Source organism: Poecilia reticulata, chromosome 2 (assembly GCF_904066995.2).
Source record: "Poecilia reticulata chromosome 2, P_reticulata-male-v2, whole genome shotgun sequence".
NCBI lineage: Eukaryota > Metazoa > Chordata > Actinopteri > Cyprinodontiformes > Poeciliidae > Poecilia > Poecilia reticulata.
Window position 1 is genome coordinate 33,229,219 of NC_088831.1, and position 24,990 is coordinate 33,254,208.

General features: G+C 37.9%; 4 protein-coding genes, 1 long non-coding RNA gene and 1 other non-coding gene across 13 annotated transcripts; 4 read left to right on the forward strand and 2 right to left on the reverse strand.

Moving 5' to 3' along the window:
- Positions 1–11: 11 nt before the first annotated feature.
- On the reverse strand, positions 12–6,179 carry ankzf1 (ankyrin repeat and zinc finger peptidyl tRNA hydrolase 1). The gene is made up of 17 exons (XM_008403959.3): positions 6,163–6,179; positions 5,827–5,925; positions 5,334–5,472; positions 4,416–4,516; positions 4,225–4,327; positions 3,601–3,812; positions 3,410–3,522; positions 3,171–3,324; positions 2,230–2,452; positions 2,037–2,135; positions 1,774–1,956; positions 1,540–1,695; positions 1,171–1,447; positions 685–796; positions 438–605; positions 289–359; positions 12–197 (listed from the first exon to the last, which is right to left on the reverse strand). Exons 3-17 carry the CDS (start codon positions 5,443–5,445, stop codon positions 71–73), a joined length of 2,211 nt encoding a protein of 736 aa, XP_008402181.1. The 5' UTR covers positions 5,446–5,472; positions 5,827–5,925; positions 6,163–6,179; the 3' UTR covers positions 12–70.
- Positions 5,341–13,438, forward strand: hce2l2 (high choriolytic enzyme 2-like 2). 3 transcript variants are annotated; one of them, XM_008403960.3, is made up of 10 exons: positions 5,341–5,427; positions 10,986–11,112; positions 11,204–11,246; positions 11,360–11,422; positions 11,512–11,667; positions 11,774–11,891; positions 12,021–12,199; positions 12,293–12,374; positions 12,897–13,021; positions 13,121–13,437. In XM_008403960.3, exons 2-10 carry the CDS (start codon positions 11,053–11,055, stop codon positions 13,135–13,137), a joined length of 843 nt encoding a protein of 280 aa, XP_008402182.1. In that variant the 5' UTR covers positions 5,341–5,427; positions 10,986–11,052; the 3' UTR covers positions 13,138–13,437. The 3 variants fall into 3 exon arrangements, with proteins under 3 accessions (XP_008402182.1, XP_017163561.1, XP_008402185.1); XM_017308072.2 differs by lacking the exons at positions 10,986–11,112; positions 11,204–11,246 and adding an exon at positions 7,336–7,488 and having other exon boundaries at positions 13,121–13,438; XM_008403963.3 differs by lacking the exons at positions 10,986–11,112; positions 11,204–11,246 and having other exon boundaries at positions 13,121–13,436.
- Positions 7,103–9,613, reverse strand: LOC103461669 (uncharacterized). 4 transcript variants are annotated; one of them, XR_533169.3, is made up of 5 exons: positions 8,686–9,608; positions 7,870–7,888; positions 7,627–7,764; positions 7,430–7,551; positions 7,106–7,350 (listed from the first exon to the last, which is right to left on the reverse strand). It is a non-coding gene; the product is annotated as an uncharacterized LOC103461669 (long non-coding RNA). The 4 variants fall into 4 exon arrangements; XR_014086092.1 differs by lacking the exon at positions 7,870–7,888 and having other exon boundaries at positions 7,108–7,350; positions 8,686–8,774; positions 8,875–9,607; XR_001777186.2 differs by having other exon boundaries at positions 7,103–7,350; positions 7,627–7,888; positions 8,686–9,613.
- Positions 9,022–9,094, forward strand: trnak-uuu (transfer RNA lysine (anticodon UUU)). The gene has a single exon. It is a non-coding gene; the product is annotated as a tRNA-Lys (tRNA).
- A 94-nt stretch (positions 13,439–13,532) lies between the features above and the next one.
- On the forward strand, positions 13,533–17,649 carry hce2l1 (high choriolytic enzyme 2-like 1). 3 transcript variants are annotated; one of them, XM_008403958.3, is made up of 9 exons: positions 13,534–14,211; positions 14,320–14,371; positions 15,190–15,249; positions 15,323–15,475; positions 15,564–15,681; positions 15,759–15,937; positions 16,018–16,099; positions 17,075–17,199; positions 17,288–17,649. In XM_008403958.3, exons 1-9 carry the CDS (start codon positions 13,921–13,923, stop codon positions 17,299–17,301), a joined length of 1,074 nt encoding a protein of 357 aa, XP_008402180.2. In that variant the 5' UTR covers positions 13,534–13,920; the 3' UTR covers positions 17,302–17,649. The 3 variants fall into 3 exon arrangements, with proteins under 3 accessions (XP_081460182.1, XP_008402180.2, XP_008402179.2); XM_008403957.3 differs by having other exon boundaries at positions 13,535–14,211; positions 14,320–14,389; XM_081604056.1 differs by lacking the exon at positions 17,288–17,649 and having other exon boundaries at positions 13,533–14,211; positions 14,320–14,389; positions 17,075–17,207.
- Positions 17,650–18,025: 376 nt separating this feature from the next.
- On the forward strand, positions 18,026–24,460 carry tra2b (transformer 2 beta homolog). Its single transcript, XM_008403956.2, has 8 exons — positions 18,026–18,184; positions 21,384–21,517; positions 21,627–21,789; positions 22,041–22,229; positions 22,324–22,439; positions 23,300–23,443; positions 23,573–23,643; positions 23,734–24,460. Exons 1-8 carry the CDS (start codon positions 18,161–18,163, stop codon positions 23,742–23,744), a joined length of 852 nt encoding a protein of 283 aa, XP_008402178.1. The 5' UTR covers positions 18,026–18,160; the 3' UTR covers positions 23,745–24,460.
- Positions 24,461–24,990: the final 530 nt, after the last annotated feature.

Below are 24,990 nucleotides of genomic sequence, written 5' to 3' on the forward strand. Positions count from 1 at the left end.
AGAAAAAAATCTTGAGAAGCCTTTTACTTTTAATTTCCCTTCACCTAGATTCATTTTTCCCCAAAACGCATTAGGACTTGTTTGGAGGAGCATTTGCTTTCCGATGAGCTTGAACGCATCGTGGAGTGCAGAATGAATACTCCAGGTAGTTAAATGGAATTTTCCCGAGCAGAGATTCTCCACACGACCAGCACCTCCTGTTGAAGAGAAGAAAATGTCACCAAATATCAGAGAACCCTGAATATACGCCCATCAAAACCTGGAAATCTTCATCTTTAGGGGACTCACTGGACATTAGAGAGGCTGACCCCTGATGCAACCGCTTGTTCTGCCAACCTTTTCTCTGCTGCCAGCGCTCTCTATGATCAAAGAGCAAAAACAATGACACATCCACAGTGCTTTTATTGAAATCCCAGCTTAACGGCGTGTTTTCTCACCTTCTCCCGATCTGTCAGAGATGCAAACCTTTTCTTCTCCTCTGCCTCCAACTCCTGTTTCTTCTTTTCCTCCTTCTGCTCTTTCTCCCGCTGCCTTCGCTGAGCTCTTTGGGCCTTTTTCTTCTCCACCTTTTTGGATTCAGTCTCTGCAGTTAGAGGCCCAGGAACCTGGAGTTGCACAGCGGGGAAACCGTAAGCTTCACCGCTTCAATTTGATGAAATTCACAGTCAGGCAGTTTATTCTCACCTGTGCCTTGCTGTAGTCATACTTATCAGGGTTCTCACCCATGTATTTACGAAAGACGTTCCTGGTGTCTTTGTCGGGGGCGACGGTATACGGCGTCTGGCTTTTGTTATCCCTGTGAAGAGATATTGCAAAGTTAGTGAATGGGCTACAGCCACAAACTTCAATTTATTTTATCAGACTTCCCATGGAGACTTGAAAAGCCTGAAATGTTGTTTCAAATTTGGAGAATTTTGAATTAATACACCAGGAAAAGAGTTTAAGTTTTCAAACTTTCAATTTTACTCCATTATTTAAAAGACAAAAATCTGAATTTCTTGAAAAAGTTGACGGCTTTTTGCTCTGATTTCTACTTAATTGATAACTTTTAAATTTTGTCAAGACTTGAGGTTTGTCTCATTGATAATTTGTTTTTCCTTCATTGTTGAAATAAAAATAAGTGATTTTCTCTTCTCAAAGTACTGCATGGGACTACAGAGTGGCTGATACCTGCATGCAGGATCTGCTCCTGCATGTAGGAGCAGCCAGACGACGGCCTTCTGTGCAGCTGCTGCGGCGACATGCAGCAAAGAAAACCCTGATGAGTCGATGGGTTTATTCAGGATGCTTGAAGGGGCTGTAGAGATATTTTCCTCCATCTTTTCAGGATGGTCCATCGTTTCCTGAGGTAGCTGAAGGAGACTGCAGAGAGCGCCTACATCTCCAACTTTGCATGCAGTAAACAGAGCATCCCTCAGGCTGTAATCAACTGACTCATCAACGGCTTCTAGAGAGATAAAATAACAGATTTAACGACCACTTCAGAGCACTTCTGAAGAAATGATGCTATAACAGACAAATTTAAGCATCTGTGCTCACCATCTTGTTGTTTTTGCCCCTGTGGTTTCTTCTTCCTTGTTTTTACAGATTGTTCCTGGTGAGGCGTTGGCGTCTCCTCCTCCTCCTCTTCTTCTTCTGCAGGTGTAGCCTCAGGCGCCACGTCTTCTAGCTCACTTGCTCCAGCATTCGTGCTTCCTGTTTCAGTTGAATATGGGGGTTTATGTCAGCCATGTTATGAATATTTCTCTGGTACTTAGACTGAACTAGACCAACCTTGATTATGAAGTTTGCCTTGCTCTTTCTTTTTCTTCCTCCTCTTCCTCCGCCTGGAGGGATGCATTTCATGCTCTCTGAGGTCCAGGGTTCCTATCGTGAGCTCCACCATCTCCAGCTGGATATCCTCTCCCTCTTCATCTGAGCTTTCATTATTTTCTTCCCTTGGTGCCAGCAATACATCTGTGTTAAACAAATTGAATATTATTGCTCAGCATAGCAACACAGTTCTTCTCAGAGAGGCGTTCAGGATTAAAACGTACCTTTATCTTCACCTGTGATTTTCTGTGCTGCAGCTTTGGGCTTCTTCTTCCATGCCGTCTTAGACGGACTAAAAACAGCCGACATGTCCGCGTCTTTCCCTGCACAGTCATAGTTAGCATTATTCAATAATTACCTCCTAGATTTACATAAATAGACAACATGCTACTGCTCTAAACATGTATTTAAACACACCATACACCTGGACAGTAGAGAGGACCTCGTGCACCCGCTGCACTTCCCGAAACGTCGCCCTGCGCGTGGCGATGGGAAGTGAGCGGATCCGGGGATCATTTTTTTGGAGGGGACCCCCGCGGCCTCCAAAGAAGATGGTCTTGTTGTAGCTGGGAGCTCGAACAAACACGGCAGAGGCCCTGTTCAAGTGTTCAGCCCAGGTTAGCAGAAGATCCTGAATGTCCTGCAGGGAGTTAGGGAAGCTCTGGATAATCTCTGTTAAAAACTGAAACTCACTTAGATCCATTACAAACAGGGCGATACAGTTCAAAGGTTAGTTTGATTATTATGGACTATATCTTAATAATAAGTTTCTGAAAATCTAAATATCATATATGGCCAATAAAAAAGGATTTTTAAACAAAGAAATACCTTCAGAATTATAGGGAAGGTTGCTGACTGAACAGAACATTCACCAGACAGTCACCAACCGTTTCAACGAGAAGAAAAAGCCATAATGTCATTGCTAAAGAAGCAGGCTGTTTACAGAGTGTTGCATCAAAGTATTTTAAAGCAAAGTTAGGTGGAGGGAAAAAGTGAGGTAGAAAAACGTGCAAAAGCAACAGGGATAACAGCAGCTTCAAAAGTTCTAGCCTGGATAATGTTCAGATTCAAGTTTTGAGTTATTTTAACACTGTTTTACAAAAAAAATTAACTCTAGATTAAAAATGTCAGGATATGTTCCCCCTGCAAAACAAATATATCTGAACAAAAACAGCAAATACCTAAGATTTGTTCAATACAAACTCAGTGATAAAGAATTATCTGAATTTGAGCTAAAAGGTAAAATAAAAACTGCATATGGCTTGTTATTGTGATGGTTAAGAGCCATGAGCTTAATAACTTTACTTTGTTACTCTAAAGGCAAAGTAATGAGGCAGATGAATGCTGTGTAATCTTGCCTTAACGAGCGCTGCCTCGTTGTATCTCCTCAGAGTCGCTCCTGCAGATTTCGCCATGTGGCTGCGGTTCTGGGAATCTCGCAGTCCTTGGGCAGTGCCTCTCTTTGCTCGAACCGTGTATCGATGGAAAGTCTTGTGATGGAGAACTTGTTTCCTAAAACACAAATACGTCGCGATAATTTGACAACGGACAGTTTAGCCGTCTGTTATAATTACAGTGATCTGAAAGAAGAACAAACCCTTCGAAGATGGCTCCAGCAAAATGTCCGCCACCCGTCATTAATATGACCCAGACAGTTTTCTGATTCACAGTCTTCAGAGAGGAAATTATGTTGTGCTCATCAGAATCTGCCTGAAATAAGAAACTGAAATAAATAAGCAGAAGTAGAGAAGAGGGATCCCAACATGAGGCGTACCTGCTGAGCCTCACCTTTCCCATAAGCGCACAGTGATAGATGGACAGATATTCTCCTGCGGAGTTCTGAAACACCACCTTACTGTGGAGCCGCCCAGTTGTTGCACTAGGCTCAGCCGAACTCTCGTTGTCTGTTCCGGTGATGTTACTCCCGGTTCCTCTGTCGTCACTGTCCGTGTCCTCCTCATCAGAGTCAGACTCAGACCCTGAGATACTCGACAGGTCTCCTGCGAAGTCAAAGAAACAATTAGATTTTCCTTTTTCCTTCTAAAAACCTCCACATTTTGGGAAGCTGATTGTGTAAATATTAGACATCCTTTATATTAGCCATGTTTTTTTCTGCTCTAGCTACACAGTTGCTCTTGCATATAAAACCAGATTTGACTGGACAGCTTTTATTCTTAGTGAATAAATTCATAATTTTAAGCAGTTTTGGATTTAATTTGGTTATCAAAAGAAATAACAGAACTGTCACTGTTAACTAGTCCACCAGCAGTGCTGACTACCTGAAGCTTTTTCAGCGATTCTAGTAAACTAGTGCAACTTGTTGAGAGCTAGTGGGTGAAAATGACATTTGATAAAAAGGATTTCTAATATTTACACAAACAGCTTTCCATCAGAGCACCATTGTTTCCGCACCGGCTCTGGTTTTTTTCTCAAACTCCTCTGCTGTGATGGGAGGCGATCCTGCCATCTTTTGTCTCAAATTAAACCGATGCCAGTCAAGCTTGTAGTGCTCCCTCTGCAAAACAAACACAACCCACTATAAACTGGTGTTCCTCAACCACACACACATCTGTTTCATAGAGTGTTTAACCGGATGGGGTCACCTGTTCCTCTCTGTTATCAAAGGAACATTTGCAGGCTGAGCAGGCCATTTTGTCTGACACCTCTCTCTTCCAGTCGTCATCTGGACCTCCAATTTTCACACCTGCAAAGTGACATAAACTAGAAATTAAATGAACAAGAAAATTCTCACTGTCGTAATGCACAAGATGCAGAGTATAGCAATAAAATAGAATGTCATTGGAATTCTATTATTTTTTAAAATTCTATTCATAAAGCATAAAGTGCCATGTGAGTTGGAACCACCACATTATCACTGACTGTGAACACTTTACACTGGTTCTCAAGCAAGCTGGATTATGAGCCTCTCCATGTTTCCTCCAGACTTTGGGACCTTGATTTCTAAACAAAATGTAAAATTTTGTAAATCTGAAAAGAGGACTTTGGACCACAAAGCAACAGTCTTTATCCTCCTTAGCCCACAAAAGAAGCTTCTGGCAAGTTACAATCCAGGGCTTGTTACTCTCAATTCTCTCAAAAAGTAAACATTTTCCTTCTACTCAACTTTCTATTTAATGTGTTTGCTACAACCATCTTCTTTGGCACTGACCTATTGTGACTTGCCCTCCTTGTGAAGGGTGTTAATTACTGTCTGCTAGTCAACAGTCAAGTCAGCAGTTCTCTTTTTGCTTGTGATGTCAGAACTTTAACATTTCTTAATTAAACAGTATTTTTGCAACTCCAGCATAGTGCTCTAATTTTCTGACCAACTTATTTTTGGCTTTTCAGTAACTTTGAGCTATAGTCATCAAAATTAACAGGACTGCCCTTGAAATATATTGAACTGTGAAATAATTAATTAATATTTGATGTCAGTTTTACTGTTTGAATTATAATACTGTAAATCAACTCCTTGCTGGTATTCTAACTTAGAGAGCTTCACTTGTACAGCTCATACTTACAGTCTGTGGATGATCCAGTCTCCTTCAGGGCAGAGTTTACCTCCCTCAGCTTAAAAGCTTCTTCGTTTGAGCACAAGTCGAAGATGGAGCGGAGGTCGGTACACGTTGTCATTGTTTATATATATATATATTTTCTGTTCTGATAGAAAAAAGCAGACAAAATATAAACCAGGTTAGTCTTTTAAAAATACAGTACACAGATACAGAGGTAGCTTACTGTTAGCCATTCGATTCTTGGTGTATGCAGTAATGAGAACATGCACTCTACGATCCGAAAACAAAGTGTAAACTAATCTTTAATTGTGTTTTTTTTAAGCTGCCGTTGCAATTATTTGACAATGTGTCCTGCTAACGACACGTGTAGAAATGACAGCTGGTTTATTTTCTCTTCAAAATGAAACACGACTTCTAAATAGTTTTAACTCTTCAAACAAAGCTTTAGCGTCTGTAGAAGTAATTAATAAAAATGACCTAAAAATAAATAGCAACTCACCATAAAAGGAAGGCGGTCAGAAAATGTTGTGCTTCCTCCAACCGACTACGGAAGCTCAGGAGTGTCAATTATGCGGCGCGGCAGCAGTTGTGCTGGTATCTGCGGAGCAAAGGTTGCTGACATACAGAAGGAAACACTATACAAAGGCACAGTAAATCAATAGCAATTTAATTTTTAAGCATATAATGATATTTCCAAAAAAGTTAATATTTAAATTTCAATTAATTTTTACATATATAAGCGATTTCCAGTACGTGACACCGGTATTGCTTTGGTATTTATTACTCCAAACCCTTAAACCTGACTGAACTTAAGACAGAAGGGCACAAAACCTACCGGTTTTCCTCCTGAATATAGGTCCAAACAGGACCAGTACAAAATTCTGAGGCCTTAACAGAAGTACACTTCAGGGCCCTCTTACAGCTAAGAATAATAAGAATAACACTTATGAAAGAGACTTGGATATAATATAATGTTATTGTCTAAACAAGCATTAATAGCCAATGTACATTGACTTCCTTATCACAGCTTTTAGGGGTACAGCCAATCAGCGCCAAGGAAAATTAATGGCATACCTGGATTAGCTGCTTTGCAAGCACCAACTTCTAGCTTTTTAAGTAGCATTGCACTTTGATATTTCAGCTTTCCAATTAGCATTTTTTAGCATTTAATTTAGCTATGATATGTACAAAAATAATCCACAGATACATTTTTGTCATATTAGACTTATTCTAAAATAGTACTTCATAATGATGTGGTGCCAGGTTTTTCCTAGCACTAGTGAGTATGACTATGTATTTCACTACCATCTGCCATTTGATAATGACTGGCTCCCACCTGGCCACTCAACCATAAAGCCCTTATTGGAGGTCTGTGACCTACAATTTCTTTGACTTCAGGTTTGGTTTCTGCTCTGTCAACTGCAAAACTTTACACAGGTTTAATTAAATTATCAAGTTGTAAATCACAAGGATTATTAGTGGAAATAAAGTGCATCCAATTCAGTTTATGAGTTATGGAAGATGTGTGAAAACTTTGGTAGGTTTGTATTTTTTGAACATTCACAAATTGTGAAAACACTTTCCACCCCTTTTCGTGAGGGGAAAACTAGACAATTTCATGCACATCAGTTTTAGAATTAACTTGTTAGAACCAATAAGTGGACACATATCAATTTCTAAATGTAAAAAAAAAAAATTCTTTTTTTAATGGGCAACACCTCCATATATAGCCTATGCTTTCATGAACTCTGTGGCCTTGTCACACTTTAAATCTGGATTTGGAGTTTTATTTCAGAAAACAATTTCCAGAAAAGCCCGCTGTACAAACAACTAACATCGTGTAAAGGTGGAATAAAGAAGTAGTTTGGTGGAAATAAAGACTTTATTGGTTTCATTTTTTAAAAAAAGAGAGACAGCTAATTACTGAGTACAATTAAAAGAAAATAACTGTCCCTGGAAACAATTTACTTTTTTATTGTTTTTCTTTTTGACTTTCTGGTTGCCACAGGACTTGAAGCTTGTCCTGTAAACAAGAAAAGGACAACACTTTCTATCAGATATATCCACATGCAGAAAATAAACAGCCTGAAACCTTCTAATACCTGCACCGTCACAAGCTTTGAGCTCTGCCAAGCGATCTTCCACCTCCAGGATTTCAGCAGTAAGACTTTGGACCTTACTTGAGGCACTCTTGAGCTGCTCCTCCAAAATACAAATTTTATTTCTGAAAATATAGTAAACATGGTGTCCGTTTGTTACTTATGGGTTTTTTCTTACAGCAAACAGCATGTCTAGTTACCTGTGTGAGGCAGCCTGTTGATCCAGATGTTCTGAGAGATGCTTTTCCTTTGATAGGAGCTTGCCTAGTTGGTGCAATGCATTACCTATTGCACCATTTTCCATCATAAACTTCATTCTCTGCTCAGTTTCTTTTTTGCTGCAGATGAGAACAGAGATCAAAACCCAGGTGAGGGCTGAGTAATTACACAAAGACTTAAAATGTTTGAAGCTATAAAACCAGGACCCTGCTGTGCTTCATTACTTTGCCTGATCAGCAGACTCTGGAAAAAAACAAAAAAACAACTGTTTTACTGATCTTCTACCATTTATGTGGATTTTAAGGTCACCTCGTAATGCAGCAATCACTTTAGTAGGTAGATTTTGTTACATCTAATAAGGAGAGTGACAGAGTCAGCCAGCCAAAGAGCAAGTAAAAGATAGTGTGGGGGAAAGCACAAGGAAAACTGAATTTTTCTATTTATAAAAAAGACAAATTACAACCCTAATAAAATATACTGATACCATAGAAGTGCCAGAGCATTTTTGTGTCTAAGGATCACATCCAAATCCCTAGACACCCTGAGAGATTCAAGTCATTTTATGACCCTGACCATCCTCTTCATGAGACTGTCTTAGGGGAGGAAAAAAAGTGTCTTTAGTCAGAACTGACGTTTCTTGTCCATAGCCATCACCACAATAACTCTGGAGAATTTTTAATTAATACGAGTTTCGAAAACATTTAATTTCAGTAAAGCACTTTTGAATTTGAACTGAATTTTTAGTACATTGTGTTTCAGATAAACTTTTTCTGTCTTATGTCCCATGCAATGAAAAAATATTTCTATTTTAAAAACAACCACAATTAGTCGGAGAGAAACGAAAGATGCCGATTCAAACCATAGTTTTATCATTTTCCAATATTAACTTGCAATCAACAATATGGCTGATAAACTGACGTATCGTTTATGGACCTATGGCATGCAACCTTTAGCAATGACATGATCAAGGTACTTTTCTGTATGCATACTTTTAAGAAAATTTATTTAAACGCGAATGATGCGGTGCACAAAGTCAATACCAGCGAGCGGTTTCCTCCTCGAGACGTAGTCTTTCCTGCCGCACCTCCTCCAGTTTCTGAGTGGTTTCACTGATAGCACGCGCCAGGTCCTTAATTTGTTACAAGAGAAAAGCGTATGTGTTTTTTTTCTCAAACAATTTTCGTGTTGAACGCCTTATCAACCTTAAATTTTACACCAAGTCAACGTACAGATGTATTTTTCTCTTGGAAAAATGTACGGTCAGAAAATGCTGTCATTGCAGTCGAGGTGTTGTTTCGCCGTACAACAATAAAAGGTGTTAACGTGTGACGTATGGTTCTGCCTTATAAAGGGTGCTTCCGCCTCTGGAATGCAGAGCCCGGATAGCTCAGTCGGTAGAGCATCAGACTTTTAATCTGAGGGTCCAGGGTTCAAGTCCCTGTTCGGGCGGAGTTTTTAATTTTTCCTTCCAAAATTTGTTATTGCTGTGGCCAATTCCCCAATCTGTCTATTTATTTTTGCTTTAAACTGCTGTTGAAATCACCGTCTTTCCTCGTTGTGACTTCATTATCATGACATAATTTAATGGTCTCTCTTATTATTCAAATTATTGAGACAGCAAGGTGTTCCACAACTATAAATGCTGAATTAAAATAGTCATTTAAAAATAGAAATAGAAAAAGTACTTTACTTGAGACTTTATTGATCCAACAGTGGGGAAATCCAGGCTTCACAGCAGCATACACCAAACAATAAAATGCAAGTAAATGACACACAGGCAGTATAACCTAAATAAGAATGCAAATGTGCCCTACGACAGACTGGCGACCTGTCCAGGGTGAACCCCGCCTCTCGCCCGAAACGTTAGCTGGAGATGGGCACCAGCAACCCTCCCGACCCCACAAAGGGGACAAGGGTGTCAAGAAAATGGATGGATGGATGGAATGCAAATGTGAATTTGCAAATCTGCATAAAACAAGCATAAAAATAAATATGTAGAAATTACTTAACATCTCATACAAACAGCAAAAAATAAATGTAATCAGTTTCTAAAACAAAAGTGAAATTACTGAAATGCAATTAGGTTCAAACTTAGAAATGCATCAGCCAGTCAGCTAGAAGACAAATTAACCAATTTTTTTCTTAAATAGAGTCCTTTCTTTATTTATCAAACACATATCAAACTTAAACCATTGTTTAAAATATTTTTCAATGATTGATTTGAAACAATTCTCAAATATTTTCTAATTAAATACCTAATTCAAATGGCAATTTGAGTTCTAATTCTTGTTGCCTTTGTTATCCCCATCCTTTATGCTAATTTTCACTATTTGTCATTCATAATGTTGAGCTGAAATTCTTGTTCATTAGGGTGCAAAATATATCACTTTGGATTTATTGAGACAAACAAACCTTCAAGTCAGCTCTGGAATTGGCAAAAAAAGTCATATTAAAGGTTTGTGACAAGGAGAGCATGGGGTAAATAATCTAAACAGAATTTTATTAAAATAAGCCTGGCATCTTATCACATATTTTAATGAGCAAGGTTGAGTTATTTTGCAAAGAAGAATTAACAAAATAAGGAAAAAAATAATTTGCAGCTCTAAAGGCAGCAATAAGTGGTTTTACAGTCTTATTTGTCAAAAACAAATTGAAAACAATTATTTGATTTTTACATCTCGCAATTACGCTCCACTTGTGTTGATTTGTTGCACACAATCCTAATAAAATATATGTAAGCTTAGTAATGTGACACTGAATTAAAAAGTAACAGTTTATTAAATGCTGAACAATTTTAAATGGTTTTACAACAAATGAAATAATTTTGTGAAATTAGCAAAATACAACAACATTGTCCTGATCTCCAAATATACACATGAACCCAAACTCTAATCAGGAATTGTATTGTGTATGCATTGGAGTCTGGATATACAGTAACCCTGGTTGTATGAAAGCATACTTATTACTGCAGAAAGATTTGGTCTCAGAGGCATTAGAGCGTGTGGATAAGAATATGTTAGAATGTGAAATCAGCAGCATAACATAGCATGTGAACCATGAGTAAGCTTAGTTTCAGTAAAATGGAAAACAGTAGTCCTGGTGAACATACACACCATCTAAATCCTAAAATTGTACCGATCCAGTGCCAAACATTAGACCGTTTAATTTAAATTGCAGTCGAACTGTTATTAAACAGTGTAGGACCTCACATTATGCTCCCGTTGAAGATGTTGTTTTTGAAAAAAAAGTCAAACTAATTAGGGGATTAAACTCACTGACAAACAAATAACAGCAGCCCAGTAATTTACCTGGGATAATCATGGGTATTATCTCCGGACAGCGGCCTATAAAACTGGGTGTTAGTGCAGGTCAAATGGCAACACTGAAGAAGGATCTGCCAGGAAAAGATGGAGCAGATTATCCTGCTGTGTGCGCTCTCAGCTTGTCTCTTGGCTGCAAACGCTCAGGTAAACATGCAGAGAAATGGAAGTAAGAGTGGGAGTTTTACATGTAGAAATCTGCTTACTGCTCGGTTCTTGTATTTTTTTTTTCTTGCAGAAATTTTTACTCAGTCCCAAATGGGTACCTATTGGTTTCAGGGGTAATTTTTTAATAATAATATATATATATATATATATTTATAAAAATAAAAGATTATTGTGAATGTAGCTGAAATAATGGCAGAACCTTTACTGACTAATGCTTCCTTTCAAGAGCCTGAAGGAAAAAAAGAAGGCACTGCAATGGATAAAATAATCAAAGCCAATGAACTTCATGGTGAGTATTTTATAATAATTGAAAGATTTTGCAACATATTTTAAAATGTTTACTATTTTTGATTTTGTCCTTAATCATTTCTACTTCAGGTTCCCACGTCATCGACGGTTCCACCACCCTCAGAGAGGGAGATATCGCTGTGTCCACTGGAAGGCGCTCAAAGATCTGCTTCGCCCGGAGCTGCCTCTGGTCCAAATCTGTGGATGGACACGTCTACGTTGCCTACACACTCTCACCTGATTACAGTAAGTTAAGGGTTTGGTAAACCCTCTAACACTGTAGCATGCTTTAACAGAATCTTCTTTAGTAATATTTCTTACTCCTGTGTGCGTCCTTTAAATAAATAAACAGCTGACATTGAGACAAAACTGATAAAGGAGGGAATGGACAACATAGAGGACAGCACCTGCATCCGTTTTGTTCCTCGAACTCACCAAAGAGACTACATCGACATCCAGCCCAACTCAGGGTGAGTTATGACCAAAAAAATACATATATTACAACATCATACCATAATTTTAATAAAATATTTCATTTTTTATGCAAAACATATACATCAAAGAGCGTTGTTTCTCTATGTTTTTATTTGTAAATGAAGATGTTGGTCCTACCTTGGCTCTCGTGGAGGAAAACAGACCCTTTCGCTCCAGAATCCAGACTGCATGGATATGGGAGTGATTTCCCATGAGTTTATGCATTCCCTAGGCTTTGTGCATGAGCAGTCCCGCATTGACCGGGACAACTATGTCACCATCATGTGGCCAAACATTTGGAGAGGTAACATCAAAACATACTGGTGACCTTTAACACACACACACATCAAACAAATACAATAAATAAAAAAATGTAATGCATTTTTTTCTTTGACAGATCGGCTTAGAAACTTTGAGAAGTTTAAGACAGAAAATCTGGACCTGCCGTATGACTTTGGCTCGATTATGCACTTTGGGATGTAAGTCGTGTTTTTTATGTGTAAAACTGCATTTAATTCTTATCTTGAGGTGAATATCTGTGAGTAAGAAAACATAAAAAGATATTTTATTTTAGTAATTTATTCAATTTAGTAAATTCTAAATGTGAAACCCATGCAATAAATAGAATAATTACACATTCAAGTTCTCAGAAAAATTGAACATAAGACCAAAAACAATGCTTCTTATCACTAAAATGTTCTAGTCTATGCTATGACAGCTTACAGCAAACATGTTGAAGATGTTAACAGAAGGTTTAGTGGATGGAATAAATGTGGTACAGAAGCAAAGCATGTTCCAGAATTTGGGGTAGATGCACAAACGTTGAACTGCAGGTAGAGACAGTGCTTCCAAAGCAACCACACACAAATTCAAGACAATGCCTTCCGCTGTCACTTTGAATACCTGTCACACCCGAAGCAGAGCCCGAGTAAGAAGTGTCTTACCTGGTGCTGTTCTCTGTTATCAGCATGTTATCAGCATTTGTATATTTCTATGTTAAGGTATGCTTATTCGATGGCCGGAGATCCAACCATCGTCCCAAAGAACGGCAGGAACATTAAGCTGGGCCAGGCATCGTCTCTCAGTCACCTTGACAAGCTGAAAATCAACAGGCTTTATCAATGCGGTTCGTACAGAAAAAAAATATCGAGCAGCATAAATTTCAGAGCTACTATATAAATCGGTAAATGAGCTAAATAGTGCTTCATTTTGTCTCTTTCTGCAGCCGTGAATGACGATTAGAACCTGAACCAAGACGAGGTGAAGCAGGAATCCTCTGAAAGCGGATGTGATAAACTGCTGCTGAAACATCTTCAAACAATCTCATAATATTTTAGGCCTTGTTTTGTGTAGCTGAACTTGTATTTGTTTGAGTGAGACATTTAACTTTATATTTAATGTTTTAGTAGACAGAATTGGCATATGTCTTTGCTGTTGTACAGTGAAAGATGAAATGAAAGTTATTGCCTTGGTTTAACTAGTCACTTAATATCCCTGTTCACTTCCTGCAATAAAGATGTTAAAGAATTTAAAAAAACTAATTGCATCATTATTATTGCAATATGTTGAGGTAGCTGAAGATTTTGGGTGATGGCGTTAAATAAAAAAAGCTGCAGTTCATTTGATTATAGAAATCAAATAGAAATACTGGCTAATAGAAAGCCAGTCCAGTTTATACTGAAATAATTCCTCCTGGCTTTATTTTCCAATAATTTTTTTGATATGACAACCATAAGTGGCAGATTTCACTGTTACCACACACCGCTCGTCCTTTAAGTGTTTACCTCTCAAAATTGCCCCTTAATAAAAATAGGAACGATGTTTGGGGAGGGATTTATTATGTTTATATATGTTTACCTGAGCTGTCGTTATCATCTGATAGTATATCACTAAATCACTGGTTACCACTACAGTCAGACTCAAATTGCTGGTCTTGCAGGACTGGGTGGAGAGTTATTCCTCTGAAAGCAACTGCTTTGATAGCAAAAACACCTCTAAGTGTCTCATTTCAGAAAGTGCTGAATAATGAAGGCCAGCAGCGGGACCACCTGTTGCGGATCAGTAGTGGACTTGAGTAAATTACACCCGCTGGATGATGAGAGGTCTCAGCCCACGCTCTCATCACAGGAGTGGGGCCCAATCAGTACAAGGCAGTGGAGGAGAAGTGGGTATATAGATCCAGTGAAGGTGGGAACTTTGCTGAGCAGTGATCTGAAACTGGGGAAACGACCTGAAAAAACAAATATGGATTCTAGAGTTGTGCTTCTAGGCGTCTTGTTTGGGGTGCTCATCCCGGTGGATATGGTCCCCGTTAAGGTCAGTGCCAAGAGGAAATGCTTTTATAGAGAGAGGTAGATTTATTGTACTCTACAGTTAAATGATTTATTGATAATATTATGTATCTATTTACAACATTACTGACAGAATTCCACTGGCGTACATGAGGGCAAACTGAGACTGAAGAGGAAATACTCTGGTGAGCTCTTTGAAGAAGGTATTTACATACAGCTGCATCTCAGTATGAATATGATCAATTCAAGAAGTGAAACTCGTATAGAGCCATTACATGCAGAGTGGCATATTTCAAGTGTTTATTTCTGTTTGTTGAAACATCATATTAGATCTATAAAGAAATAGATAGTGCCCTACTAATAAAAAATATGTCCTACTCGGTTGAGGCTCCTTTTGCCATGATTTACCGCATTAGTGAAACTTTTTTTGAAGGCAAATCGATTGTGGTTCTGTTAATTTCTTTAATGATGGCCTGCAGCTTCTAAGACTTGTTGGAAAATTAAATCAGTATAGGTTTTTTTATGAAGCTTTTTCCTTTAACTAAACTTTATATGTTGTTTAATATGTTGTCATGCAGCACTCTGTGAACAACCAGCTTCTTCAGCAAAAGCCTTTTGTGGCTTACACTCCTTCTGCAGGGTGTTAGTAACTGTATTCTGGGAAACTGTCAAGTCGGCAGTTTTTCCCAGCTATGGTCTCTAATATGACACAAGATAACCTATCTATATTAAAAATCATTTACCTGGTCTAATGTAATATTCCAATTTTTTGAGTAACACAATTCTGGGTTCCTTAATATCCATCTCTAATTCATAATTGTAAAAATTAATGGGGAAAAAAACACTTAGAATTTTTCAATAAAACTTGTTTCACTTTTTGAATTGACTTACCTTTTAACGATATTCTAATTTACTGAGATGTACATTTACATGCAGTGATATTGTACATTTGAAACAATAACATTTACAAAACCGACAATGATCACTATGTTTTTGTGTTAAGATGAGCTCATGGACCGAGATGAAATGACCGCAATGGATCAGATCCTAGAAGTCAACAGCAGTAAGTGCAATGTAAATTGAAATAAACTATGTTAATTCACTCTTTGTAAGCTTTGTTAAATGTTGCACTTCAGGGCTGCGGGCGCCCAGAGGATTGTCATTCAGGGAAGGAGATATTGCTTATTCATACGTGCGCAGTGCCATAAACTGCCCTGGGAATGCCTGTCTGTGGCCCAAATCAATTGATGGATTTGTTTACGTTCCCTACCTCCTCTCTCCTGTATACGGTAGGAATCCATTTTAAAGGGGTTTACAGATAGAAACACTTTGGTCTATTTTAATTAAATAGTCTTGTTGTTGTTTTTGTTTCTGTAGATGATATGGACAGAATCACAATAGAAACAGGAATGCAAGAGATTTCCTCTGGAACCTGCATCAAATTTATTCCTCGCACTCATGAGGCCAGCTTCCTCGACATCCAGCCTAGATACGGGTGAGACGGACTCCATACTTCATGTAACTCTGCTTTGTGTGAGGAAGCACTGTAAGGTTTGCTCTGTGCTCCCCCAGTTGCTGGTCGTTTCTGGGGCAGACCGGGGGAAGCCAGACCTTGTCACTACAGACTCCTGGATGCATGTGGTCGGGGATTGCTGCTCATGAATTCATGCACGCCCTCGGCTTTGTGCACGAGCAATCCCGCTCGGACCGAGACCACTATGTCACCATTGTGTGGAAGAACATCTTGCCAGGTTTGGATGAATGGCCGCGACCAAGGATTCCCAATACATTTGAACTAAATAAGACTAATGTCCCTTTTTCTGTGTGACAGAACAAATACACAACTTCAGGAGACAGGCGACGAACAATCTGAACAGCCCATACGACTACAGTTCTGTCATGCATTATGGACGGTGAGATGCTGCTTAAGGCAACATATAGTGTGTGTCTTCTGTGTTTGCTTTTTCTGTCACTTACATTTTTTATTTTTATTTTATATAAAATAAATATGAGTTAAGTATGTACAAAAGGCAATCCTCAAAAAATTAGTTAACTATTAAGAGGAAAACAACAATACAAAGCAGCCTGGCCCTGTGTAAAAAAGTAATTGTTAATTCATGCATTAACTCTTCTTTTTGGATGAACATTCTGTAGACTGATGAGAACAAAGTTGAACTTTTCAGATGATGATGTGTCCAGTTACATTTGTAATAAAATCATTATACAAGGTGATCAGGGGCTGCTTTTCCACTTCAGTAAATGGATGAGTTATTGTAACTAATTAAACCATGCAGTCCAGGCATCAGGTTTATGATGTTGTAGCAGGATATCAATCCAAAGTCTGCAAATAAGTCCAAATGTGAATGGCTAAAGACCAAAACACAATGACGGTTTTGAAGTGTCTCATCAAAGTCCAGACTGGGATCCATTTGAGATACCATAGCTTTCCAGTTCATGCAAAAAAATTCCTTTAAGGTGGTAGAATTAAAACTATTCTGTAAAGAAGAGTGGATCAAAATTCCTAAGGAGTGATGTAAAACACTCATTACCACCAACAAAACGCTTGATGGCAATTGTTACTAGCAAAAGTAGCATAAAGTATTAAAGTTTAGAATATTGATTTTTTTTTTTATGTGGGGCCATGTGTTTCCATAGCATGTGTCCCTTATGATCTAAATCATTATACAATATCTAAACATTTTTATTTACTTAAGTAATCTTATGAGTAAAATATTTGATGATCTGAAACATTTAACTATGATTAAAAAAAACACACAAAAAGAAGAAATTTGATTAAGGATTAATATTTTTTAGAATCAATTTAAAAATAAACTCTTTGCGTTAATGAATGCTGGGGTAACCTTACATTTTCTAAATCTCTGCTTCAGATATGCTTTCTCTGAGGACGGTGGACCAACAATCATCCCCAAACCAGATCCTTACATTCCTATTGGCCAGCGAGATGGACCTAGTGTACTTGACCTGCATAAAATAAATGTTCTTTATAGCTGTGGTATGTAAAATGACACACAAACATCTCCCAAAAAAAAGGAATTTAAAATAATTTTTAATCTGCTTGATTGCTGTGTTCTCACTTACAGGTGCTAATGAGTAATGAATGTGAACATCTCAGCTGTACGGTCCTGCCAGATGTGTGAACTACATATTCTAAAGTAAATGATGCAGAACTCAAGATAAATTATTTTTGCAGTAGACGTGCTTTTATTATTAAGAGGTCTAAGTTTTTTTCAAATTGTGTTTATTGTTTTTTAGTGCAAGCCCATTGAATTGCTAAAACATCAGTTAAGCTATGAATCACTCAAATATATACCAGCCATAAATAAACATACTCAGTGCTGAAGCTCTAGATAATTGTTTCAAGTGTCTTAAAAATAATTCTGTACCATCCTCTTTGTCACTCCCACTATTCTGTCCGCTTAAATAAAGAAAATGCAACAGAAAATCTTGTGGCCAGTTTCACAATTTGTGTACTTATCAGAGATGGGTTATTAAATCTGATCCTCTTATAAACAAAACGACAGCACAGCAGTAATAACATGACCTTGTCTGACAGCACTTAAAACATCAAGCTGAAAACACGTGCTCCCGCAAAATGGTGACTACCTGAACTGGAGATAAAAAAATAAAAAAAAGTTATTATATTATCAAATAAAAGTAAATTAAATATAATTCACAAGTAATTGTAAAATTTGTTGCACTCCTGTTTGAGATGTGCAATATGTTTTAAAAGTAATAAAAAATAAAAGATCTCAAATAAATATATTTCAACTTTATGAAATGACGTACATTTTTACGTTATTAAGTCACGTGGTTGTGAGAGCAGTTGAGGAAGGGAGGAGCTACAGTTTTACATTACTGCTTTCACACATACACACACGCGACCATAGTCGTTAGCCTCGCATATTAGTATCAGGTAGACTATTTCTCCGTGTAGCTTATTCTATAGCCCTAAAATGAGCGACAATGAGAAAGGCCGGGTATGTATGAACTCTGATGCAGTTTTTGTTTTATTTATTTTTGTTTTTTTACTTCCTATGGTGCATGAACAGCAACGAAAAAAGCCATTTGACGAGAAAACTCACATTAACGGTTTTTGTTATTTATCAACTGACACCACTGACCAAATGTTCGCCTTCGTAGTTTAAAATTCCGGTTGTAGCCTCATATGTGAATTTCTCTAACTTATTAAAAACGTTGATGTGATTCTTATAAGATAAACTGCATAATAATTTCCTGCAAAAACGTATGTTGCTAACTTTAGCTACCTGGCTAATGCTAGCATTTCAATGCTAACTAGGCCTTAGGCTAACGATGAAGAAGCTGGCTTCCGATTCGTATCCAAGCGATTCGCCACCAGCTCTGTTACAAAATATATTTTTAGCAACACGTTAAATGAGATCTGGTGCTAAAACGATAAAAGTCCCACTCATCCAGTTTAGGATTATTTATCGTGCGTCAAATTCCTGGGCTACAGAAGGTTGTAGAGGAATAAAATAATCGGTTTTATGTTTTAGCACCTCAAATTGATTTAAAAATATTTATACGACATATGACAAATGTAAACCTTATATATATTTAAGCATGTACAGAGATTGTCTTTTACATGAAGACAGCGGTTTTGTCAATTCATAAATAGGAAGCTACGAATCGAAACCTATCTTTATTGTTAATTTAGGGTGTTGTTAATATCTCCTTTCGATTTAGCAACCTTTTCATTAGATGAGAGTTTTAAACAGCAAAAAGACAGAGACATTGCAAGTTGGGCAAACCAAAGTCTTGTCGTAAATGTTTTAAGCATGGAAATTTCATTTTCGATGTCCTTTGATAGAATATTCTAGAACGTCGAGGTGACGCCGTTTTGTTCCACACGAAATTACATCTTACGTTATGCAATGTGCGTTTCGTTTGGCTCATTTTTAGGGTAGGTTTTATACTTGTTATTTAAAATATGCACTTCGTTTAGTAACGTTGACTGAACAGCAGTCTGGGGTTTCCTTATTGGTTTTTGGCGCGCCTAACCCGCGCCATTAAATCGACACGGAAGAATAAAAATAATTTGCTGTTTTAAATCAAACACCCTCAAGATTCTTCATTTGTTTCACCTCGGTCATGCAGGTTGTAATATTCGCTGTTTAAACAGGCGCTTCAATGAATTGCTCGGCTGAGTAGACAATGAAGAACGATGCTGAAGTTGGTGTCCGATTCACAGCTGCAGATTCTTTAAAGGGCTATTTCACAAAATTCGACGAATGCGGTCTTTATTCCGCTTTGGTTTGAAATCTAAAATACAAGTATGTTTAAAAATTGAAGCTGGATCATTTTATACACATTGCATATTCAGAAATGCAGTTTGTGATATGTTATTTGTGGAAAATGTAAAACGGTGCTCCTTTTTTTTATTTAAGTGGTCAGTGGTACAAACCACAAACATGTTGTTAAATCTGTCATTAACCTAGAAATATGTCTTTTTAAGTTTATCTGGGATGTGTAGTGTTTTAGGTGATCCCATTATCAGCCATTATCAGTTGGCTTTAATTCTATAAAAGCTTTTTTTTTTTCATAAATTGAGTGCTTATTTCACAAACTGTGTTTTGTTATTAATATAAAGAGCATACATTAACACAGATCATTGCTGGGTATCTAATTATTTTAGATTAGGAAATGTTCACGTCAAAATGATCCAAGTTTGTAAATATTATGGAAAAAGCCCTTTTATTCACAGAACAAAGCTGAGTTCCAATCAGACACGAACATCAGGAACAACTAGCTTGTTCATCTTTCTAGTGGTGGGTTTACAAACCCTTCTGCTGAAGTATGAACCTGGCTTTGATTTAGCAAGTGACGTCCTCTCTTGGGAGCACCTCAATCATCGTGTGACTTGTTGAACGCCTGCTTAACCAGTTAGCAGTATGCCAAAGGGTAGGGCAGATCTGGTTTTTCAGTAAAGATAATTGCACATTGGCATTTACAGGATATGCGTGGCCGCTGCTTTTTGATGGAGGTGAATACAAATGAGTTGTAACTTCGACTTGAGGTTGTTTTGGTTAACCTAGATTTACTTTATTTTTGGGTAAAATGGGAGATAATGGGGTGGGTTTAATTCTGGTTATGACCTTTTCATTTACAGTGGTTTTATCTTCACTCTGATAGGAATGCAATTTAACGGGAACTGTTTGAACAAGACTACTTTTAGTTTTTGTAAGTAAAAAAGGATGTGTGTTTAAAATTAGGAACAAATGGATGCACTGCGTGTATTTTGTTTGTGTTCAAAATCCCTGGGTTTCCATCAGACACACACAGGGTTGACCAATTGGCAGCAATGCTCATTGAGCAACAATTTACAGAACTACTGCATCTTCCCTTTTATTGCAATCTTATTTTTTTATTAAATTACTTGTAAGACACGATAGTGAATGTGGAACCACTGAAAGTGAAATGAATCCAACTAACACTGAGCATTTGTAAACTTTTAACCTTTGTCACAAAATCCTGATGAAAATTTGAATGAGCGTGCCGTTTTAATTGTAGTCATAAATTCTTCATCCTTTTCTTTTCCATTAAGGTTAAGGTTCGACGAAGAAAATGCAGAAGAAGTCTCATGTCCACTTTATTTTCAGTAATATGAAGCTCAGATGTGTGAAGCTGAATTGTTGAATGCATGCTAAACATGAGGAGGGAAGAACTTTGAGCAGTGTGTGAGAAGGGGAAGTCAGAAGATGTAAGAAAATTGAAGAAAGAAGAATATTGTGAAGTAATGAAGTTACAGAAATGAAGTTAAGGAAGTAATCTGGATAAGGTCGCTGCGCTAAGTAATTTTCTGGTCTATTTATCCAATGCGTGCATGTCATTGTTATTGAATACATCACACTTTAATTTATGTTATTGCTATTTTAATTTGTCTTTTATTTTTGTAATCTTAATTACCTAATTATACATACTGATGTAATCCTAGTGATACCATCCTTCCACTGGTTAGAAAAAATAGCTTTAACCTGCATTCATAATTGCCAATATCTACATCTTGTGTATTTTTTTTAATTTTTTTCCTTCAAATTTTCCAGGATAGTTTTAAATCTCAACTACAGAGTTGTAGCACATTTCTTCATATTTATCACTTTTTCGGTGACAATAACGTGCTTATGTGTGTGTGTGTGTGTGTGTGTGTGGTTCGTTCAGGAGTCTCGCTCCGCTTCCAGGAGCGCGAGTCCCCATGCCCCTGAGAAGTCGGGGAGCCGCTCTCCAGCTCGTTCAAAAGATGGATCCCACCATTCCCGTTCTAAGTCCTGGTCCCGCTCCAGGTCCAGATCAGGGTGAGTTTTAGTTTTTTTTGTTTTTTTAATGAGCAAATAGTGGCACAGAAATCGGATCCTTCAAGCGTTGTTTTGGATAAATGTTAAAAGTTTGTCTTTGCTGTTTCAGCTCCCATTCTAACCACGGCTCTCATAAGCACTACAGCCATTCCCGGTCGCGCTCCAGGTCCGGCCGGCGCCGGTCCCGCAGCCGCTCCTACAGCGGAGAGCGCCGACGCAGGAGCCTCAGTCATTCCCCCATGTCTAATCGCCGCAGGCACGTCGGCAATCGGGTGTGTTGTTTTTAAAAATAAAGTGTATTCATTCATTATGTTTGTGGAGTAGCACAGTCTCAGAAAATAACAAATGGCAACATGGGCTACTCACAAAAACATGTGAGTAGCCCATGTTTTGTTTTTTTTGTTTGTTTTTTTTTTTCCCCCCAATGTTTTGATCTCACATTACCAGTCTGGAAATAAATATGTATATTTTTGTGTAATTAATTTCTGTAAAATGTAAACTTTTAATTTTCCTAAAACTTCAGACTAATCCAGATCCAAATGCTTGCCTGGGAGTGTTTGGCCTGAGCCTGTACACCACAGAGAGGGATCTGAGGGACGTCTTCTCTAAATACGGGCCCCTGGCGGATGTTTGCATCGTGTACGACCAGCAGTCCAGGCGCTCCAGGGGCTTTGCTTTTGTTTACTTTGAGAACACAGCTGATGCTAAAGAGGTAGCACATTTTATCTAAACAATTATTATAAAAAAAATAAAAATAGAAACCCTGCTTTTGATTTTGTATAAAAACACACTTTGTTTGCTATCAGGCAAAGGACCGAGCGAATGGCATGGAGCTGGACGGTCGTAGAATCCGGGTGGATTTCTCAATCACAAAAAGACCTCACACCCCGACCCCAGGAATCTACATGGGACGGCCCACATAGTACGTCAGCTACAGCGAATAGAGTGTGTGTGTGGGTGTGGGAATAACTCCTGTGCCTTAAAAAGGGGGTAATAACCCCCTTTTGTATAAAAGGGGGTTATTACCCCCTTTTATACAATATTTTTTCAATTTAAAACCACTCATTTCAAAACATTTCTTTGTGAATTTATGTGATGGATTAAAACTAACTGGTGCCTGACTGTGAAGTGGTTTTGTTGGTTGTGCTTGCCGACAGGGACAATGATACTCCTAGTCAAACGGTGGAGCCAAGCACAAAACTGATATAAAGTTGGTTCAGATCAGGTGCAAAGGAAAGGATTAAAATCCGTTTGTTGTTAAGAAATGCAGTGAGAAGAAATCTTTTGTTTTCCATTAATTTGAGAATTTCTGCCAAGATTCTAAAGATTGCTGTTCAGTGCACTACGTCCAGTCTGGTGGAACTGGAACTGTTTTACAGAGATTCATCGAGTGAAATTTCAGACTTTAAATTTGTATAGCTAGTAGAGCCACACTCCTCTAGGGGCTGAATGTCTGTGTGATCAGTTTCATGTTTGCAAGTAGAGTTTAAGAAAGAAATCATTCCACTTCCAAATTAAGCATAACAATTTTTTGTTTGGACCCGTCGCATAAAATCCCCTCCCAGAAAAATACATTTAAGTTGTTAGTCGTGATGTGAAAGTTATAAATCGTTTCATGAAGCGTTGTAGGTGTTTTGAAATTTAAGCTGCAATATGCATGGCTGCCTGTAATGGAGCTCCTGATGAGATGCTGAGCATAAAAACCTCGTGCTTTAAAATTAAACAGGAATATGTTACTTGTGTGCATTATGGTTTTACATCTGACTGTTTCTTTTTCATCAGTGGCAGTGGCGGCGGCGGCGGTGGTGGCGGAGGTCCCGGTGGTCCCAGGCGCTATTCACGCGACTACGACCGCGGATATGACCGTGGATACGATAGAGGCGGCTATGATCGCTATGACGACAGGGACTACTACAGATCATACAGGTAACACTCCCAGTTTGTCAGTTGGTAATTTGCTGATTATCATTGAAGAATCAAAACTTGGTTCTCTTTGTCCTGCTTTTTTGTTTTAATTCTAAATGTTATTGGTAAGAAAATTTGTTTTAATTTTAGACGAAGATCTCCATCACCATACTACAGAGGAGCATACAGGTCTCGATCAAGATCCCGGTCTTATTCTCCTCGTAAGTCCAAATATTACCCACAGTCGTCTTAAAACGTCCGCTTCTTTGTAGCTTGTAGGGTTTTTAACTAACGGCTGCTTTCTCTCACAGGTCGCTATTGAGCAGATCAGGAAGACATAAATCCCTTATTTCCATGGCCAGATGAGGAGTTTCTCCTAAAGATTTGACTTTCTTGTAGATATCATATTCTTAAGGTGATATATGGCTTTCTTTAATGTGGAGTTTCATGGGAAAAATTTGTGCGAAGTCCTGAGAGCAGAACACCAGCAGTGTAAGCTTAGCAATGTACTGATGTGAAAAGTGTTGGCAGAAAACCTTTTCACCTGTTTCTGCCCCTGTGGTAGTTATCCCTCTGCACAATGTGAAACTTGGAAGATGCTCGTCTGCTTATTCTCAGCTAGTTACTTTATTGTGTAATTTGGAGCTTAAAAATTTCAACCTTGTGTGAATCTTTGTGATGAATTAGGCACTGTTGTTCTCCAGAGATACTTTTTTTTTTTAGACTTCAGAGAACATTCAGTGTCTGGTCATGACAACGTACTCCCATTTAACAGACAAATTTCTCATTCAACTCCACATTAAAGAAGCCAAACGGATGACGATGATGATCACCGCTCTTCCTCTTGTCTATCAATAATCAATGAAAATGGAAAAACACATTTGAAGCAGTATGTCCTTGTTTTAAATTTTAAATGTACAGGCCAGTGTTGTTGTTCTAACTGGCGTGTTAATTTATGGGGTTTTCTTGTGTACAAACCGAGTGAGAATTCAGCAAAATTTAAACAAATTAAAAGGGAATAGTTTTCTTTTCCACCAAGACTCGTGTTGTTTTTGAAGACTCTGGCATGCTTTCTCTCAATGCTAAAAACCTTTTTTTTTTAATGAATATGCTTTAGATATATAATTTACATACAGCAAAGTCTGTGTTTGCTAACTTTTAGCTTAGAAATATTTTTGAAATGGTGGCAAATCTGAACTTTTGTTTTCTCTTGTTTTTGACATGTTTGGATTTTTGCACAGAAAATTAACTGTTAAACTATGCAGATGAGTTTTAATCAGAATTTATGCAAAGTTCGTGAAACAATTTGACATTTAGGCTTTGCTTTAAAATACAATTAAGACCTTCCACAATGGGTTGGGTTTCTATTCATTCCCTCCTGATTCATGGAAATAGTGATATTTCCTATGATTTGGCTGGGAAGCTGGCATTTCAATAGTTGGATAAACAGTAACTTTAAAGAGTTTTTGTGAGCATTTTGAATGTAATCTTCTGAAACTGGGAAAGAAAAAGTGTCCATGTGACATGATGCATTTGCTCACTGGATGACTTTTCTCATAATCAAATCA

What these genes read in the sequence shown, in the direction of transcription:
- ankzf1 (XM_008403959.3), bottom strand. Translation starts at nt 5,445, where the DNA reads ATGACAACGTGTACCGACCTCCGCTCCATCTTCGACTTGTGCTCAAAC. An exon ending in GCTGGAGCCATCTTCGAAGG is followed by an intron (nt 3,325 to 3,409) that starts GTTTGTTCTTCT and finishes TTTGTGTTTTAG; the next exon opens with GAAACAAGTTCTCCATCACA. An exon ending in ATGACTACAGCAAGGCACAG is followed by an intron (nt 606 to 684) that starts GTGAGAATAAAC and finishes GTGCAACTCCAG; the next exon opens with GTTCCTGGGCCTCTAACTGC.
- hce2l2 (XM_008403960.3), top strand. Translation starts at nt 11,053, where the DNA reads ATGGAGCAGATTATCCTGCTGTGTGCGCTCTCAGCTTGTCTCTTGGCT. An exon ending in GACATCCAGCCCAACTCAGG is followed by an intron (nt 11,892 to 12,020) that starts GTGAGTTATGAC and finishes TTGTAAATGAAG; the next exon opens with ATGTTGGTCCTACCTTGGCT. An exon ending in TCGATTATGCACTTTGGGAT is followed by an intron (nt 12,375 to 12,896) that starts GTAAGTCGTGTT and finishes TTCTATGTTAAG; the next exon opens with GTATGCTTATTCGATGGCCG.
- hce2l1 (XM_008403957.3), top strand. Translation starts at nt 13,921, where the DNA reads ATGAAGGCCAGCAGCGGGACCACCTGTTGCGGATCAGTAGTGGACTTG. An exon ending in GATCCTAGAAGTCAACAGCA is followed by an intron (nt 15,250 to 15,322) that starts GTAAGTGCAATG and finishes GTTGCACTTCAG; the next exon opens with GGCTGCGGGCGCCCAGAGGA. An exon ending in CCTCCTCTCTCCTGTATACG is followed by an intron (nt 15,476 to 15,563) that starts GTAGGAATCCAT and finishes TTGTTTCTGTAG; the next exon opens with ATGATATGGACAGAATCACA.
- tra2b (XM_008403956.2), top strand. Translation starts at nt 18,161, where the DNA reads ATGAGCGACAATGAGAAAGGCCGG. An exon ending in GCGACAATGAGAAAGGCCGG is followed by an intron (nt 18,185 to 21,383) that starts GTATGTATGAAC and finishes TGGTTCGTTCAG; the next exon opens with GAGTCTCGCTCCGCTTCCAG. An exon ending in GCAGGCACGTCGGCAATCGG is followed by an intron (nt 21,790 to 22,040) that starts GTGTGTTGTTTT and finishes CTAAAACTTCAG; the next exon opens with ACTAATCCAGATCCAAATGC.